The sequence below is a fragment of the Charadrius vociferus genome, unplaced genomic scaffold (genome assembly GCF_000708025.1).
Source record: "Charadrius vociferus isolate BGI_N301 unplaced genomic scaffold, ASM70802v2 scaffold282, whole genome shotgun sequence".
Lineage (NCBI taxonomy): Eukaryota > Metazoa > Chordata > Aves > Charadriiformes > Charadriidae > Charadrius > Charadrius vociferus.
In genome coordinates, this window is record NW_009647731.1 from 8,133,542 (window position 1) to 8,150,876 (window position 17,335).

Consider the following 17,335-nt stretch of genomic DNA (forward strand, 5'->3'; position numbering starts at 1 on the left):
CTGCAATAAGGGACAGCAAGAAAATGGCATTTAAGAGGCGAATAATACGACTTAAAGCTACTGCTTGGTTAACTTGTCTTTCAATGTTTCTAGTCTGACTCTTTTCTAGACCATTTTTATATAGTTTATACTAGAGTTAATTGTCCCAAATACAGTTTATCATTTAGCCTATCAACTAGGGCTTTAAAGAGGCATTTCTACATTCAGCCTGTAACCTTACCTTGTAGGCAGCTTGTCTCATAAACTGCTTTGCAGGCTGCTTCCAAATAGCAGGCACTGTAATGACCCATCTTACTTCAGTGTTTTCAAAATCCGAGCCTCCTTGGTCACTGAGCTCCTAAACAAAACCAAAATAGAGGTGAATGCAAGATGATGGGCGTCAACTTTATAAGAAAACATTATTTTCTGCTGGCTCTAGTAACAGTAACTCTCTCTTTTCAATTTTTTCACTGTTACGTCTATGCTACAAATCAGAATTATTGCCAACCTGTCAAAAATACTTTACTGTGCTAAAAGCTGGGATTAGGGTTGATGCCTTCTCAAGGAGGCCTATAGAAAAGTTTACTCCTACATGAAGTAGAAAAGTTAGTTTTTCAAAAAGCGGCATTGATGAATATTACAGAACGTTTACGTACATTCTTAGTTACAGTGTGGGATTTGCTGTTAGCTTGAAGAATTCACACTTGCATCTTGATTAATACATAGAAAAATTATTTAAGGCATCGCTGATGAACACTATGTTTTACAATCTGGATTTTTCAATGACTTCTTTATACCTCACTTACTTACCTTTAAATCAAATTTTTACAACTCAGTTAACAAGGGGAAGTTACAGTATACCCTGTTAAAAATGACTGATTGCTCCTTGAAAATTTTGCTTCAAGCACACATTCATGACTAGTTTAGTTCCTTTATTGTCCTTTTTTCCCCCCTAAAAAGAGGAAAGTCTGTATTGCATTTGCAAATTAGGTGATACACTGACATGTTTTGGGAAAGGTTCCAAGTAAAATGTCACTACCATATGTCCTATCTAAATTTCCATCCAAACAGGGAAAGGTTCAGAAAGGTGAACAACGGGCCTTTAGAGTGTAAAAAAATGTTTCTGCATGTGCTGTGCCAAGGTGTTGTGTTTGTTTAGCTATGCTGCAGTTCAAAAATCCATGCGGGAAAAGTAGTACCTTTATACTGCACAGGGCATTAGAAATGGACAGATTATAGTCCAAAGTAACAGTTCATTTATATCGCTTGTCTAATTAGTTTCAGCATGCACTCACAAATCACAGGAATTTATTTATTAACATCAAGAAAGGACGTAGCCCTGAACAGGCAGCACAGAAAATATATGGAATTGTACGCAACAGCATCCATGTTCACTAAGAATTTCCCCAGACTATGCGCAGGTACAAGTATGTGACTCCACAATCAAGCCCAAAATCCCAAAATCTAGCTAAATACAGTCTTTGACAAGATGAGGATTTTGAGTTGTAATGATCGGATTATTTCTCTGTAGCCATAAAGAATAAGCTGAGACCTCACAGACAGTAAATTAAATCTATTCAAAAAAGTAGGTTAGTTTTTTAACAACGCTATTTTCAACAACGCTTGCCTGAATGAAGATTCTGATCTGACCCAGCAACTACTATGCTTACAGAATAAAGGAGTGCTGTGCACAGGTAGTTAAGTTGGTTTGGATAACGGAGCCTATATATCTGCACTAGTGCAGAATTCCACCTAGGCTAATATACTGAACTTCTCAGTGCAACCAAGTCGCCTGTACAGATCATTGGCATAATTACGCTATTTTCACTAGGTTAGCTAGCTTGTACACCTCAGCAGGTCATCTTCGTACACACTTACAGTGAGATCCAAGCTACCAAACTGTAACAGAACTCTTAATAAGGTTTCTGTTACAAATAAAACCAGCTCATCCGACTACCCTTTGCTTAATCAGTGAAGACAAAGTCAGGCTGGGGCAGCAGATGTCAGCAGGTGCCCATCCTATTGCATTTCACAGTGCCAACTCTTTAACATGAGAGAGAACCTTGCATGAACACAGAACAATCCACCATCCCAGCAGAAGTGTAGGGGTCAAGGACCGGACCCAGTCTCAAATTTAATTCCTGAGCTTCGCCTCCTGCATTTTTAAATTTTCTTTTCTAATCAACATTTTTTCATGAAGAAAAAAGCAGTAGAAAATATTTAAGCCAGCAAGAAGATATTCAGAACTCTGCATCGCAGTGATACACTTACTATTATTGAAGCAAGCTTCCCCTGTGCAAGGGGAAATCACTTCAGGCTATTGTGAGCCCTCCAGAGTCCATAGCCTGCCTAGATTTTCTACAGCTGCCTTGCTTTGTTTACATCAATTACTACTGAGGTCAAAGCTTGGCAAGGTTAGAAGTGTTAAGCTCCCATTTATACCAGTTATAAATATAGAAAATCTAGATAAGGAAGCATTATAGTACCTTTAATGCCTGTTCCTTAAAGAATTGCAGAGCGTAAGCAAATATCTCAAGTGCTTTGACTTTTTTGCCGTTTGCAGCTGTCAGGTCTGTCTCCATGGTAAGATTCTACATGAAAGAAAATAACTGGAAGTTATTAAAAGGAAAAGGTAAACATGAAATTAATTCCCACTGCTTGAGGAAAGGGAATTCTTTATCCACCTGGCCAGGAAAAAGTGACAAAATTGTTCTGAAGAGGATCTAACTCATCACTTGAATTTCCTGGAGCATGACATTTGTTGCTTATTTTAGACTTTGTTTTTAAACACCTACTATGTCTACAAATACTATAGGCAGAGAGAGAACTATGGACTAAATATTAAATAATTACAATAAGTGTATTTGTAATTAATTGCAACAAAGCTGTATATGCACAATATTTAATCCAAGTTAAGAGTTAAAAGCATAGATTTTTTGGCTTCCCACCAACACATGAAACCAGAAAACACCTCAATACAGAAAATACTGGCCAAGTCCCAAAACTCTAAAATGACTTAGTTTAAAGACAAAAATATAATCAGCAAAAAAACAGTTTTGATAATGAACACTGGCTAAATTTGCTCCTCTACGCTAGAGTTCAGCATGGCTCTTATATTCTACTTCTGCTTTCTGAGTAAATTTATAGAACAAACAGACCTCGTGCAGAGTCCTTACGCAACCTTGAATTTCACCCAGGAAAATTAGGACATGAAGATCTAAGCAAAGCAGATATTGGACTTCTAAGATTTAGAAAGAAGGTTGGCAATATACACTTGCCAAATGCAGTGGGAAGCAAAATGAATCATAATGTTAACTGAAAAGTGTAATTTACTTTATTTACTCTCTAAACATAGAAATAGAGCTGCTTCACATCTAGTTCACAATCTTTAGGCAAAATCTATCACTGTCCAATGGAAGATGATTTGAGTAGCAAATGCACAATCATCCAAGAGAGTTAGTTATTACTTACACCAGTGGTATGTAGCTTCATCTTAAACTTTTCAAAATACAACCAGTGCTTTGATTCAGTGGGATCCAAGTCATGGTAGAAATCTCTTGCTGCATACCCAAAGCTATGGAACTTTCTCTCTGGTGTTAGGAGGATGGTAGTTGGTGTCTTCTGATTGGATACGCCCGGATCTCCACCTTCCCATCGTCTATCCAACAAATGAAACAGCTTCAGTAAATGACACTGAATGATGATGTTTCGAGCAGCAGAAACAATAGCGTATCTTGAGAAAAACAATCTGGTGACAGACTGCACACGCTACTTTCCCCTACAAAGATACTGATTTCAATCCTTATAATATCAAACCCGAGTGTTTTATTCACATTCAAGAAAAGAGGACTGCAATTTTAATTTCAGACAATTCAATAAATTTTGAAATTAGCTGTATAATTTTTAAGGACATAATCATACTCTGTCTTTGGTAAGAACACAAGTTCCCTAAAGTAAGCCACACACAATGGAAACAGTATTACACCGACATTTTCAAACTAAACATACAAATGTAATAAGTATTGTAAGGAAAAAACTCAAGTTATTGTACAAGAACACTACAAATGAAAACCCAAATCCTCAAAAGGGCCAATCCAATTGTCAATCAGACTTCATGCATGCTTACTTGATTGGGATATTTTTCCTCATTTTGGCAAAGGGACCTGTTTAAGTCAGCTGAACACCACTGCAAAGTTGACTCTGTCACAGAATGCTCTCTGAAGCAAGACGAGCCAGTTCAACCAACATCTGAACATGTACCTAATTTCCTGGACACCTGAAACTCTGAAGATGTGTCTGCAGATGTTGAGCTCTCTGCATTGCACTCTCTACTCACCTGAAGTTGATGGATTTTGTGTTTTAAATGCCCAAAATGCTGTAAAAATTTTAGTTTGTCAAAACTAAAGCAGACTCCCCCAACCCCCAAGTATCTTATAGGCATCAAAATCTTTCCCTCACTAGCATCCATTAAAAAAGTGAATAAAACTATCCTATCTTATCAAGATTGTGAAGGTATCTTCAGAAGGACCCAAGAAGTACAAAAGTATTAAGGCAGAAGCAACACAAGGCTTCTTTGACAGAATGGATAAGGAAATAAGTAAGAACATCGAATTTAGGAACAACCATTAACTGCAGCAGGAATCGGGGGAGGTATGGGGAGCTGACAAGATCAGACAGTAGAAAGTTGTACCACAGCGACAGCTGTGAGCATTCTTGTCTTCTCCTCACTTCTCCATCACAAAAAAAGCAGAATGGAAGAACAAGAAACTCACATTACTCTTCCTCCTCACCCCATATACAAGTACTTTCAGCATGGGAAACAAACACTTACCAAAAAAAAATTCTTAAAAAGGCAGCAGTGGAAAATCTGCTTTATGCTGTCAGCCATAATCTTAATGCAGCTCAAACGGGATCCAAGCTAAGATCACATGGGCAACTGCATTCATTATTAAACCACATGTTGATTGCTTTTTTTCTAAAGATAGCAAAACACACTTTCATAATATACTACCGCCAAAGTCCTTGTTCTGAAGCACAAAAAGATTGCCTTGTTCTGTGGTACTTGTTTATGTGACATAGGACGATTATGTAGAAAAAAAGTCTTCTTTTCCATTTCACTCTCAGAAACAGTTGAACCTATTGAAAATTAATTGACCTCCTGACCAAGGCAGACAATGGACATGGAAAACTGCAATTGAAGGGGTTAATACTTGGCAAAGTAACAAGGAACAGGATCTTCTGAAACGCTGGGAGCCCTTTAGACCATTCAGCTGGATAGAACAGAGCAAAATCTGCCCTTTTTTTTTGTACCAGCAGCAGCGATGGCAGGGAATTGCATGTCTACGAATTTACTTCAGTGTAGAGAGCAATTCCACTGCTCTGAAAGCAGAAACAGCAGGATGAGAAGTGGAATGTTTTCCACCTTCATCCACTTGGAAAAACTTTCCTAAACCTCCCTAGTCCTGCTGCTCAGCCCCTGAGTTATTATCAGCTGGCAAGGGCTTTGCTCCAGGTCATTCCTTCTAATCTGCTGCTAGAAATGTACTCGGTCAACTCCAAAATCTTTGAGTAGGTGTTACAGCAAACATATGGTTCCAATGTGAAGAAGCTGGGATCCCACAGCCCGTGAGCAGAAAACACTGCCTATTTCACCAGATTGTTAAATCCCACACACTCGCTGCAAGCAGAGAGGAGACAGACTGGTATCATTTTCGCTTGGAATCATTAATGATTCATTCTGAGTCATTAGTGGGAAATTCCATAAATAAGACATGGCTAATAACAATACTTCTTTATTTTTCATTACAGTTAGGCACATTTTCTCTTTCCGGAATAAGTACTCTTAAGGTGCAGTTTAAATGAAGACAAATTGATGCTCAGTGGTATGGGTTGAAATTTTCAAAGCCACCTAGAGAACTGGATGTTCACTTCCTGACGAGGTTCTGAGGGAAACTAGACACATTAATTGCTCAGCAAGTTCTAAAGTTCTCAGCCTGTATTACCGTTCAGTCACAGAAAGAGCAATAAGGAAGGGGGAGTCCAACTTTACTCAGAGCTTTAATAATATTCCTGTGTGACAGTTTTTCTAGAGAGAGTCAAAGGCACGTGCATGGTAACTCGTGACACTCTTCTCAAGTGGAGCCCTAGCCTTGGTCCAGTTAGGGGAGGCTTCCAGTCAGTATGGCTAGGATTTCAAGACTTTCATTTGCAGCTTTATTTCATGGTCCCAATATTACAAATGATGGTAATAATGATCTTAGGAAGAAAAAAAAAAAAACCACAAAAAAAAAAAAAACACCTTTCAAGAGCATGGCCGAATACAAGCCAGCAGTACTCTAAATGCACTTGGAGGTATTTTCTCAAAGCCGGGTCAGAGCTAAAAAAAAAAAAAAATCTATTTGAGCAGAACCTGAGGTAGATTTCTGCCTAAATTCAGACATATGAGACCAGTTCCTAGGCTGATATAAAGTGCAGTAGCTCAAGAGAGCCGCATAGATCCATTTATAGCCAGAGAGGTTCTGACTGTATATTAAAAGTGAAAACAGAGACAAGAAGAAAGTTAGTGTGGAAAGGATCACAAGGTTATACTAAGGTTAGAGAAATGCCCTTCCTTAGACATGGATCAGCCTAACAGATTGAGCAAAGAGAGTGATCTGCAGAGTGATGAGAATTTGATCCAGAGCTGCAGCATAACAGTCAAGGAAACGAAGCAGCAGGGTCATCAAAACCCAGCCGAGTGCCACTAGACGTGTGTATGCAGAAGAAAGGCAAGCACGTGTCTGCCAAGAACTACAATCAAACAGGGAAGAGAAGGAAAAGGAAAAATCTGAAGGTTGAAGTAAAGTTACACTGAAAAAAGACCACTTTCACCCTACTTCTAAAGACAGGCTGCAATTTGTTTCATAAACATACGCATTTTTCCATTTATTTTTCTCCATTTGTGAAACACTTACATTCAGTTTGTTGCTATTTAACCAGCAGCCAAAACATTTATAACCTCATGTAAGTGCACATAAATCAATAGGAGTTTTTCAAAATTGTGTAAGACCTCACGAATTGCCTTCAAAGGAGACATTCTTAACTCCTTCTACAGCACCAAACTGTCTTTCATTATGGCTCTGGCACTGCCCTGCACCCTGAAGTGCTTGCTGAACTCCTGGCCAGGCTGTTCATAAGCATTCACTCAGCCTCAAGGTATGCAGAAAATAGCAGTCACTGTAGCATATATTTCTACTCTGCAACAAGAGCCTGAAGGTAACCACAATTATCTTTACAGAAGCCGTGGGGAACCAGTGAGAGTTGATGGGTATGAAGCATTACCTAAAATTGATAAAACAGTAACTAATGTTATGCAATCAAGGGAAAGTCATTCATGAATCATATAAAAATACACGCCTAATTCTGAACACACGCTTTAGCCTACTAAAGTGAGTGAGGCTACTCATTTAAAGCTAAGCATATGCTTAAAGAACTTTCTTAGGTTAATGCTTATAAATTAATATTTTATTTTTTTTTAATACTGGGCATGACAGCAAATAAACACTCACAGTCAAAAACAGGAATTTGTCTATTAATTACAGGACTAGAATCATGACTTTGCTGACACTACAGACAAACTTGGTACTAAAGCCTTGTCTGTCCACTCTTTTCCTAAGTCGCACTTTGTAATTAAACCCATACTACCGTTCATTGAGACATTTACAGAAAAGCAGCTTTGTTAAAAGGCAGTCAGAAATCTAAATGTCTGGAAAGGATCAACACCAAGGAGGGAAAGTGGAAAAATGTTAGGAAGCAAAGAGGATCATGCATCATTGGTACGCTTTATTTTAATGTAAACATTCTCGAGAGCGGGAGGGAAATCACATTTACTCTGCTGAAATATTTGTAAATTATCCTACATGTAAGCCTTATTATATACGGAGTTCGAACCTCTTACTACCTTCTGAACTACTGAAGCCTTATTTTGATAAATATACCATTCTTTTCATTGAATTTCTTTATTTCATGTGTATTTTTATATACATATATATAAAAATATATACATATATATAAAAATACTACATGTATTATTTCATAAGTCAGTTTCAGCTATATATTCCCCCAAATCCTTCCCTATCAGCAATATGTATTTTTAAAAAAAAATTAAAATCATCCTTGGTATTAAAATACGTTCCACTGTTTGAAATACCTGTTGGAAATCTGAATGCATCCCTCTCCCCCTCCCAAAAAAAAAGTTCCTCTTTTCTGGTTGTAAATATATGAATTAATTTATTTCACCTCTTTTTACATCAGTATGTCATATAATATCTACACAGGTCTGAAATCACAATTACACTACCATTATTGTATAAGGAACAAAATATGGTGTTTGAACCATAAGTAGTAAACTCTTAATTAAGATTAGGAATATACTCTCAGCTGGCCACACAGCACCCGGATTTCAATATCCCAGTGATATACAGCAGGAAGCCTGGTACCTTGGGAGGAGAATCTAGCCTATAATCTACTGCAGGACAGTGTGAACCCAGTGGCAAAAATCAGGTCCTAAGGTAAAATTTTGAGTCCAAAGCGCTTAAAGGACATCCCTAGAAACAGTAGGGAACTCACATAGTGAAATCTCCACAGAGATGAAAGGAACAACACAGTATATAGGATTTAGGCTTGCTCAGGTACAGCTTCAGAGATGTCTTCCCTCACTTCAGCCAACTTCTTCAAGAAATTTGATTAATTTTTTGCTGTCAATAGAGGACAGGAATGGATATACATGGATTCTGACTCCACAACCCTGTAACCTGGCTGAGATAGCAACACATGGCCTGTCCTTTGACTTCTAGCACCACGCAGCTTCCTGTGCTGTTTGCAGAACAATAGGTGGATAGGATGCAGAAAAGGCCTTGAAGCATTACTTCTCTGTACTGAAAATGGTTTGTATTTTTGTAACTGGATGGTCAAATACCATTCAAAAATTTACCTCCCTTTAGACAGTATTTCACATCACACAGTTGTGTCACATCTCTGAAATATATTGCAACCGTATACAAACCAACTATGCAGGCTGACTGCACAATCAATACTGTCTGCTGAGATTTACAGAGATGCATGCAGCTACCATCTTTGCTTAGAAAAATTATAGTATATGACTTTGGACTACCACAAGTTAGTCTCTTTGCCCTTTTTTTCTCAGTATTATGTGCTAAAACAGTAGATTACCTACTGCTATAACAGCAGCTTTGTTTAGAAGAACTTCTATGGCTAAGCTTTTTATACATACCTTGCTTCTTCTGAAATTATCTATATCTTGGTCTTGTTACAATACCAACATTTTAAAGATACTTTAATAAGAATTGTATAAGCTTTTAGTTATGAAAAAATCTTGGAAAAAACCCCCAAAAATATTATAAAAATGGTTTGTAGCGCAATCCTTTCAGGTACATGCCAGAGTAGTTTTTGCATTTGTGATTGCATTATATTTATATGCATAAATTTACATTGTGTTGAATTTATCGAGAAATTAAAAAAAGAGCCCTACATAACAGCATGTAAAATCTGTTCCTTACATACATAAAATACAGAACAGATTACACATCAAACCTTAATTTTCAGATTCATACCTTTTGATTGCTTTATTTCCCAATATCACTCATTCATTATCAGGGATTTGATTCAAAGTTAATGCTAAAAAGCTTAAATCAGCCAAATGAACTATCAGTTTCTGGGTGCAAGTAACAAAGCGTTGTACAAGCAACTGTGTACAAGCACGACTCCAGGAGACGGGCTGCTCCTGGGAAATGCCATGACCCTTAATAAATGGGTAGTTTCTCTCAGTCTCTGAGATAAGGGCATCTTGACTTAATAATTATCACTGCTCCTTGAACAGTTCTAAATACTCATTGACCCTTCCTTTCACTCATGTCATCTTTTAAACTCAGCAGAACAGCAGACAGGGGACGCGTTAACATTGATTATTAAAGCAAATTAGAATACAACAAGATGCAACAAAAAAGGATAACCACAAGAAAGGCATACACTGTGGCAACACTAGAAAAATCTAGACACTTCAGGCTCCTGTGGATTATATCTAAAGCTACTGCAGACAATCCATGTTAGCACAATCAAAAACTAAATGCTGCATTGCAGCCCTTACCTCATTACATGAATACATTCTGGTTCCTTGGTGAAGCTGTAGGCGTAGCCACTGGATGTTGTGCCAAAATCAATAGCCACAACAACAAGAAATAACTGTTCTACAGCATCATCTGCATCAGAGTCCTTCTGTTAAATAGCAGAAGCAAAACAGACACTGAGTTACTGATTAGAATAACTGTAACCTGTCTTACCCTTCAGTATTTCTGCTATCCAAGACATGCATATGTCTTCAGTGGAAATAAGGACTTCCCTAAAGCTGCATTTCTGACGAAAATTGGTACCAGAAAACTGCGCATTCCAATGGAAGTAGAAATTCAATATACAACTCAATACATTTGCTGGAGCCTTTTATACCTAAACTTCTGAATCAAGAGTTTCCCTTATATTCATTTCTTGGAATAGCTATTATCCTATATCATTAAAACTTACGGCTAGACACTAGGTTATTAGTTTTGGGGCTGGTTTGTTTGTTTATTTTCTTAAATTAATCAGCTGAAGAATATGTTTACTTCCATCAATGTGGTATATTTGGGATTTATTTGATGGGTTTAGGAGTTACCTATGTCATAACCTTGAACATGAGGTACTACTACCATTCAAAACTCGTGGAGACAGAACAACCCAAAATACAGCAATAAGCTTTATATCCCATGATAATTATTTATTCATGAAGAATTTACATAACACTTATTTTGTAAGTACTACATGCATTCTTTCCTCCTGCCTGTGCTAGAATGTGTAAAGCTGAGCTGCTTACAGGGAATTTGGATCCTTCTCCCTGCCTTTTACCTGTAATCCTGCAATCCCTGAAAAGCATAGTCAAGGGCAGCATGGGAACGTTAACTAGAAGAGGTGGAAGGGTTACGGCCCAAATCATAATGACGTGATATAAAGCACGATGTGAATAAGCAAGGAATTGTACCACTCCCCAGTATGCTGTTGCTTATCGTAAATCCTATGTAAAAGAGCAATAAGTAATGAATAACAATGGACTACTGTTCACATGCTGATGGTGGTTAAAACACTGGCAGCTTAGCAAGACAGGAAGAGAACAAGCTGGAAACACTGGTGACAGGGCTGCGTGCTACAGGCAGATAGTGAAGGAGGGTAATACAGCCATCTGCACACACAACATTTTGGCAAAATCACCATGAAACAGACCTGTTGACATATTACTATACAGGTCATGTCTGAATCCTCCACCACTGCTGTCCAGCCTCTACCCTCAATAACGTTTTGAAGCAATGGTTATTATCTTTCACAGACGAACTGCCAAACGTCCTCATCCTATGAGCAGTGTTCCACCATCTTCCTCACGTCTCTCTGTTACTCCATGCTTGCTAATTCCAGCACCTTTCTATTGTATCCCTACATTTTTCAAGAACATCCTATAGGCCTGCTATTTAAAATGGAGAAATGAGAGTAACAAGCTTTGGTCTCAAATAATGAAAGCCTTGTTTGGATTTCCCTAATAAATCTTTTCAACTAGAGCAGTATGTTATCTATGTCTTCCTCAAAGAGTTTAAGGAGCAAATCAAACTGAAAGAGGACATAAATTCATCACTATGACAGAAATAAAGAGGTAAAGTTCTAGACTGCATGGAGAAAGAAGGGAGTAAAAGCAGAAATTTATGACAGCCAACTCTGGAAATCCTGAAAGAGGGTTGTCATACAACTCTGAACTTGATTCAGAAAGCTAAGGAAGGAATCCGACAAGGGTAGCAATGTGATCTGAACATGACCCCTTGCAACATCAAGAAATACACTGTGCATATACTGTGTTACAGATGATGCAGACGATCTTAAAAGCAGATGGGACTTAGCTTCACTGGGAGTTTGTCAACAAAACAAACATGATGTATAAGAGATTAAAACACACTACCTTTATGGATCACAGGCTGGCTTCTAAAAACTTACAGAGGTGGCTATTTTCCTTTAAGAAACTAAAACAGTTCTACTTTCAGCTTCTCTCTATGGTGGAGGAGGTTATTTTCTCTGGGAATTCAGATTTTACTATTGAATATCATATATAGCCTTCTTTTTTTCTGAACAGAATGACTTTTCAGGGGCTACTTAAACAAATCAGTGATAAAGACAGAAGTCCCTGCATTTGATAGAAAAATATGCAGGAGCAAATCTATTAGCTCAGCAAGTAGGCAAAGAAAAAGCAAAACCGGGACTCCAGTGAAATCAATGAGAGCTCTGTCACCAACTTCAGCATGACCAAAATTTCACTTTCTAAAAAAATTACATCCCACCAAACAGGCAGGAGATATTAACGTCAACATACAGTATGTTAAGAGTACATTTCTTACCACAATATGTGATGGAGACAGTGGAGTTATTCCAGGGTCTCCCAAACTTTTGGCTGGTGATGAGTAAGCAGATGTGGAAACTGCATCTGAAAGGAAGCAAAAATTCTTCAGTGTCAGTAAACAGAATGAGTAGGATAGGACAGTTGCTTTGCAAACTGCTACACTATTTTCCTGTTGTAACAAATCTGCTAAGAAAGAAATCAAATTCCACAGCCCCCACGTAAAATATTTTTTTTGCCCTTACAACATGCTAAGACACAACAACTGCAGTTTTGCCTTTAAAATGTTTGTGTGACCTTCATGACTAACTTTCATTCTTTTGCCTATTACATTACCATGTATAATTTTAAAAGTCTTCCTAAATGTATTCAGAAGTCATAGTTAATACAAGCAGCTTGAACACTGTACACTCACGTTAATGGCCTAAGATTTAAATGTGTGAACACAGAAACTAAACACAAGTTGTGAGATCAAAAAAGACAGACTCATTTTAAGAGAAAAGAGGAGTTGATATCAAATTGACGATAATGAGTTGCCATTATTCCATCATGAACTTTATTCTGAAACTTTCCCAATGCTGTCTCTGTTTTCATTCTTCAATACACTCTGCACTGAAACATCTTGCAGCTGTTAATATTACTGCAGGACAGAATCCAGCTGGGAAAAGGAAAGTATTATTAACAAATCATCAAAGAAATATTCCTACCCCGCATACAATACTGAAATTTCATTTAAAGGAACATACCAAATGAGTGACAAATACTGCAATGCACTATTTGTATTTTTCCTTCTTGTATTTACCCCGTTTATGATAGAAAAGGAAATGGCTTATTAAAATAATTAAGCACTGATGACTCAGATGGATTTATATATAATATATTCGCTTATGAAGACTGCAATGATTTATCGAAATGGAATGCAGAAAAGGTACCACACACCCTGTCCATGCTCATACCCCCCTGCCCTCAAATTTAAGCCTTGAGTTTACTGAATTCTCTTCTGTAGAATACAAGGTAATTATATGTAGAGCAGAATTATTTAATAAGTCTCTATAGATTAATAACCATCATAAATAACACATTTTGACATATTTTTATCACCTACTTGGATGTATCACATAATAAAATGTATATTTATGCATAGCACATATTTTCTAGACATGACTGACAAGTCAGAGAATTATTCTAAGATGACACAGGAGCTGCTCTGCAAGAAAAGACCTTAGAACCACTTAATTAAGAATCCTGTTGCTCTTGGTAATCAAACATGTGTTGTTTCCCAGGTAAGATGCAAAAACTCTGCAGCAGGCAACTATGGGATAATCTGCCCACAGGAAAAAATCTTCCTACAAATCTTAATATTACTCTTGTAACTACATTTCTTTTAGTTCAAGTTGCAATATGCATGTTGAGCCTCATCTTCAGAAGCATTTGCAGAAGCAAAATATTCACATTTCCTATAGCATTTCTTCAAGAATATATTATGCTACTCCTTTTGTGGTAAAGTACAAAAAGCCAGAGGCCAAATGTGACAAGCACTGAATCTGCTCAGTTCATTAAGATATATTTGGATCAGATGCTGTTATCAGCCTCAGATGCTATTATCAATCTCCATTCCGTAATTTCTTCCTCTTTTCAAAACAGATTCACTTTTGTACCATCAACATGGCACTTTTTGTAGAAATTAATAACAATATTTCAGCACAGGAAAAAAAAGAAATTAGTAACAAAACAGGTTCTTTGCGTCCTGCTGTCGTTCCTGACTGGACCAGAACCAATACCTCCTGAGCAGACCAGGACATCTGAACACTGACTCAACATCTTTGGAAACTGGTATATTTCCTCCACTTAGGATGCTGGCTTTGGAGGACAAAAATGTAGACATCAAATCACTATCTGTGTGTTTCCACTGTTTCTCTTGTTACTAATTCTTTTTGTTACCTGTTTCAGCACTCATGTTTTAGCAATCTGTTTTCCAGCCTGTCTTCAGTTATCAGCTTTGGTGTACCTTGAAAAGTTATTTATACCTCTATATGCAACTCAGAAAATCCTGTGTGACAGTATACACATTTTTTGTCTCTCAGCGATTAAATAACCAGTGCAATATTCATATTCGTCCAACGACATTGTGCTAATTTGGGGGGTGTTCTATCAAGAATTTATTCAACCCTATTAACTTGTGATAATCCATAGACATAAAATGTATACAAGCACACTCACTGTATCCACAAGAATAAAATTATTTGCTGACAAATAAAAAATGTTAAGCAGAGATCAGAGGTCTGTCTTAGTACCTGCAGAAAATACCACTTAAAATAGAAAATGGACTTAGATATTTTCATCAGAAATCTTTAAAATAAATTGTCCATTTCAGTTTCAGAATGCTCTTGAAAACTTAGACAAAAAGGCTTGATTTGTGGCAGGGTTAACTTTTTCTAATTCTCATCAACTGCTCAACTCTGCTGGAAGGTTAAGCTCTCGGTGATTTATCAGTATTTTTTCACCAGAGGAAAAAAATCCTTCCAAACCCACGACCATTCTGCACTGTATTCACTGCTGCTCCTGCAAATACCCAGTTAAACACAGTAATTCTATAATGAGTCCTACAGGGCACCAGCCTAGAGTTCTGTTGGATCAAGAGAGGAAAATCATGGAAGACAATGCTACAACCTCTAAAGCAGCAAACTAAAGATTTAAGCAAAATGTTCTGTTACAGTGGTTCTGTAGAGTTGCTGTCACATTGGTAGAAGCAGCAGTTGTATTATGTTGCAACTCATTTCATGAGGCTACTAACTAATCAGGTGCAATAATTAGAGCAGCCGTAATTGTTATATTGTAACTCAGCTGCTAAAAGAGGCCCTGACCTTATCCAAGAGTTTGCATCGCTGACAAATGAAGGAGTGTAGTTGAGAATACTGGGAAGTTAAAAAGTCGTTTATCAGAGCAGTTGGCATTTACAGAAAATGGCTTGCAAGCCTTGGCTTTAATGCCAAAAGTTCTTCTAACAAGTAGTGAAACAGTTGTTAAAACCAAACAAAATTAGGAAATTTGTAACATTATGCTATCTACCCTATCTAAACTGAAAGGTGTTAAAATATACTTGTCCGTGTGGGAGCTTGAATATTTTGTTGAGTTAGTGTTTGCTTGGGGGAAAAAAATGTCCACGTGACACAGTTTTCACAACTCTGTTCTGAAGGGCGGTAAATGCATGGATATTCCAGGATATTTTAAAATCTCTTATTTCTAAAGGACTGTGATTGGTTGACCTAAAAGAAAAAAAAAGCATCTGTTCCAAGGCAGAGAATGGCTGAAGGGCTGCAAGAAACCCAACTTGCAATCCTGCCACAAAAAAAAAAAAAAAAAAAAAAAAAGATGACTTTACTTTGTGAGTAAATTCCTCTTCTTAACCATTTAGAAAGATGTCCTGGGTAGTATCATGGTATTTGGAATGGTTCTTAAAATCAAGATGACTTATTAAGGCTTCTGTAACTAAAAAACACAATAGTGCCCCACATAGCTCAAGTTCCAGCTTTATCTCCCATCATGTTTACCAAGGATCTCTGTGTCAAACTACACTGTATGAAAAAAACATACAGCTAAACATATGGTTCTAGGCAATCCTGCTTTAGCAGGGGAGTTGGACTAGATGATCTCTAGAGGTCCCTTCCAACTCTGAAAATTCTGTGATTCCGTGATTCCGTGAAACAGCATGTGTTAAATAAACATTGAATTCTTGACAACTGAACTAAAATTTGAACTAAATTTGAATTTGAACTAAAATGGAACTAAATGTGGCCAGGAACATTAAGACAAACAAAAAATCCTTCAAGTATGTCAGCGAGAAAAGAAAGACTAGGGAAAATGTGGTCCTTCTCCAGAAGGAAATGCAAGAACTGGTTACCCGGGACAGAGACAGAGCTGAGGTACTAAATGACTTCTTTGCTTCAGTCTTCACTGGCACGGACTGCAGCCGCACTGCCCATGGCGCAGAATGTAAAGGCAAGGATTGGGAAAATGGAGAACCGCCCACTGTAGGTGAAGATCAAGTGCGAGACCACCAGAGGAACCTGAAGGTGCGCAAGTCCATGAGATATATTTGAGAAGTTGTGGCGGTCTGGCGATGTTCCTGCCGACTGGAAAAGGGGAATCATAACCCCTGTTTTCAAAAAGGGAAAGAAGGAAGAGCCAGGGAACTACAGGCCAGTCAGTCTCACCTCTGTGCTTGGCAAGATCATGGAGCAGATCCTCCTGGAAACTCTGCTAAGGCACATAGAAAACAAGGAGGTGATTAGTGACAGCCAGCATGGCTTCACCGAGGGCAAGTCGTGCCTGACAAATTTGGTGGCCTTCTAAGAAGGGGTTACAGCGGCAGTGGACAAGGGAAGATGTCACCTACTTGGACTTGTACAAAGCGTTCGACACTGTCCCACATGATATCCTGGTCTCTAAATTGAAGAGACATGGATTCGACAAATGGACCACTTGGTGGATAAAGAACTGGCTGGACGGTCACACTCAAAGAGTTGCAGTCAACGGCTCGATGTCCAAGTGGAGAGCAGTGACAAGTGGGGTTCCTCAGGGGGCAGTACTGGGACCTGTACTATTCAACATCTTTGTCGCGGACATGGACAGTGGGGTCGAGTGTACCCTCAGCAAGTTTGCCGATGATACCAAGCTGTTTGGCGAGGTAGACATGCTGGAGGGGAGGGATGCCATCCAGAGGGACCTGGACAGGCTGGAGAGGTGAGCCCAAGCCAACCTCATGCAGTTCAACAAGGCCAAGTGCAGGGTCCTACATCTGGATCAGGGCAATCCCAAGCACAAATACAGGCTGGGCGGGGAATGGCTGGAGAGCAGCCTTGAGGAGAAGGACCTGGGTGTGCTGATTGACCAGAA

The 17,335-nt window shown here is 38.2% G+C and overlaps 1 protein-coding gene across 1 annotated transcript in view; it reads right to left on the reverse strand.

Annotated features, from left to right (window-relative positions):
- Window positions 1–14,396, reverse strand: part of HSPA12A (heat shock 70kDa protein 12A) — a 43,300-nt gene extending 28,904 nt beyond the window's left edge. The window contains exons 1-6 of the mRNA XM_009881577.1: window positions 14,381–14,396; window positions 12,441–12,526; window positions 10,124–10,251; window positions 3,451–3,637; window positions 2,466–2,570; window positions 221–337 (exon numbers count right to left, since the gene is read on the reverse strand). Coding sequence (XP_009879879.1) covers window positions 221–337; window positions 2,466–2,570; window positions 3,451–3,637; window positions 10,124–10,251; window positions 12,441–12,526; window positions 14,381–14,396 — 639 coding nt within the window. The remainder of the gene's footprint in view (window positions 1–220; window positions 338–2,465; window positions 2,571–3,450; window positions 3,638–10,123; window positions 10,252–12,440; window positions 12,527–14,380) is intronic.
- Window positions 14,397–17,335: the final 2,939 nt, after the last annotated feature.